The sequence below is a fragment of the Theropithecus gelada genome, chromosome 9 (genome assembly GCF_003255815.1).
Source record: "Theropithecus gelada isolate Dixy chromosome 9, Tgel_1.0, whole genome shotgun sequence".
Lineage (NCBI taxonomy): Eukaryota > Metazoa > Chordata > Mammalia > Primates > Cercopithecidae > Theropithecus > Theropithecus gelada.
In genome coordinates, this window is record NC_037677.1 from 2814 (window position 1) to 5028 (window position 2215).

Genomic DNA, 2215 nt, shown 5'->3' on the forward strand with positions numbered 1-2215 from the left:
CCCAGGGCATCCCTAAGTTCAGGTGAAGCCTGCCTGCCTGCCATGTCCACCACCCATGCCGACCCCTCCTGGAGCCACTGGAATGCTTGTTCCTGGGCATGAAATAAACCCAGACAGCTTCAGCCTTGCAGGACAACAATGTGCATCTGGCAGCAGTAGCCAGAGGGCCCATAAAAAGAAGGTGGAGGTGAAACCAGATGCTATGAGGATACTTTATTAGGCAAAATCATATACTATAAAAATGCTTTAAAATGCAGGAGGAGGAGAGGTGAAGACACAAACAAGTGCGTAGTGACACATGGCAGTCAGAACACAGTAAAGAATCCACACTGCTTCCCCCCTTTACCTAGAAAAGGAAAGTTCTAGGCCTCCTCCTCAGCATACTCCTCAAACTCCTCCTCCTGGGCCGTGGCATCCTGATACTGTTAATACTCAGTATCCACGGCCCCAACTCAGCTCCCTGCAGGGAGTTTACATCAGTAGCTCTTCACCTTGAAGAGACACCTGGGCCTTCCTCCCAAAGCCCGTTTAGGAGGCAGATGCAGCACTCCACTCGGAGGACAGGAGGGTGTTCTGGGGGCCCTGACTCCACAATTCCCACCGCGATGACCTTGGGGCACTCCTAGATTTTGAGCGGCCAAAGAACCTCACCCCAGTCCTCCCCCACAGCTCACCGAAGATGAAGTTGTCCGGTCTGAAGATCTGCCCGAAGGGCCCTGAGCGCACAGAGTCCATGATGCCTGGCTCCAAATCCACCAGCACAGGGCGGGGCACGTACCTGCCACCAGAGTGGGGCAGGAGGGCATGAGCGAGGGGAGGGCCACGTTCCCAGGAGGGCGGTGGGGGAAGGACGGGGCTCTCACCGCAGGCCTCTTTGTAGTATACCTCCATGCGCTCCAGCTGCAGACGGCTGTCCCCATGGCAGGTGCCAGCGGAGTCGATGGCATTTTCATCAGAGATCACCTCCCAGAACTGCAAGAGAGGAGAGGGGCCAGACAGGCCAGGGCTAAGTCACGGGGCACCCCAGCTCCTCTGCCACCCCCACCCTCCGCACCCCCATCCCTAGGCCGCTGTGTCCCTGGGGTCCACCCCAGCGGCCTCACCAGCCACCCAGTCCCACCACGTCCCCAGCAGGGAGCCCAGGGGCCGCAATTCAGAGGACCCGCCCCCGCCCCCACCACTGCCAACATCTTCCCTGGCCACCCGGCATGCCCGAGCTGAGCCCTCAGAGCCCCTGCTGCCAACCATGGCACCGATCTGGTTCCCGCACTGCTTGGCCTGCGTGAGCACGATCTCTCTCATGGCTAAGGCGGGATCAGGGCGGCAGGAGAAACGCGAGGAGGAAGAGCAGACACGCAGTGACTCAGCCCGCCCTCCGCCAATGCTGAAACAGCCCCGCGCCCACCTCCCCCAGCCTTGGATTCGGCTCCCAGAATAAGCAACAGCTTTACTTCCACACAGGTGTACCCACCTGTGAACCCCTAGGCGTTGAACGTCTGTTGGAGAGCTCAGGTGTCCCTGCTGTGGTCCTTTCCACGCTGGGGAAAGCTGATCAGCAGGAGAACTTCCTCCCACGTCTTTACTAAGACTCAATTCTTAGCTGACCTGAAACTGAATTTTCCTCCCATGTGGGAGGGGAGGACTCCAGTTTCCACACTTACAGAGTGCCTTTGCACCTGTCCTAGATTGATGACATATTTCTGTAATTGATGAGTCCTTCCTCTATTAGGAGATCTGTGGTTAGGAAAGGCCTTCCGTCTGTTAACAGGACTTCATTATAAGTTTTACTCTGGAGCAGTTCAAATCCACAGTAAGCTATCGGTGTTAGAGATAGGCCTCTGATTTAACTACAGTCTTCTTCTTTTTTTTTTTTTTTTCTTTTTTTTATTATTATACTTTAAGTTCTAGAGTACATGTGCATAATCTGCAGGTTTGTTACATATGTATACTTGTGCCATGTTGGTGTGCTGCACCCATCGACTCATCATTTACATCAGGTATAACTCCCAATGCAATCCCTTCCCCCTCCCCCCTCCCCATGATAGGCCCGGGTGTGTGATGTTCCCCTTCCCGAGTCCAAGTGATCTCATTGTTTAGTTCCCACCTATGAGTGAGAACATGCGGTGTTTGGTTTTCTGTTCTTGTGATAGTTTGCTGAGAATGATGGTTTCCAGCTGCATCCATGTCCCTACAAAGGACACAAACTCATCCTTTT

The 2215-nt window shown here is 54.4% G+C and overlaps 1 protein-coding gene across 1 annotated transcript; it reads right to left on the reverse strand.

Moving 5' to 3' along the window:
* Positions 1-528: 528 nt before the first annotated feature.
* On the reverse strand, positions 529-1302 carry LOC112631721 (tubulin beta-8 chain-like). Its single transcript, XM_025397170.1, has 3 exons — positions 1246-1302; positions 869-972; positions 529-790 (listed from the first exon to the last, which is right to left on the reverse strand). Exons 1-3 carry the CDS (start codon positions 1300-1302, stop codon positions 529-531), a joined length of 423 nt encoding a protein of 140 aa, XP_025252955.1.
* Between the last annotated feature and the right edge of the window lie 913 nt (positions 1303-2215).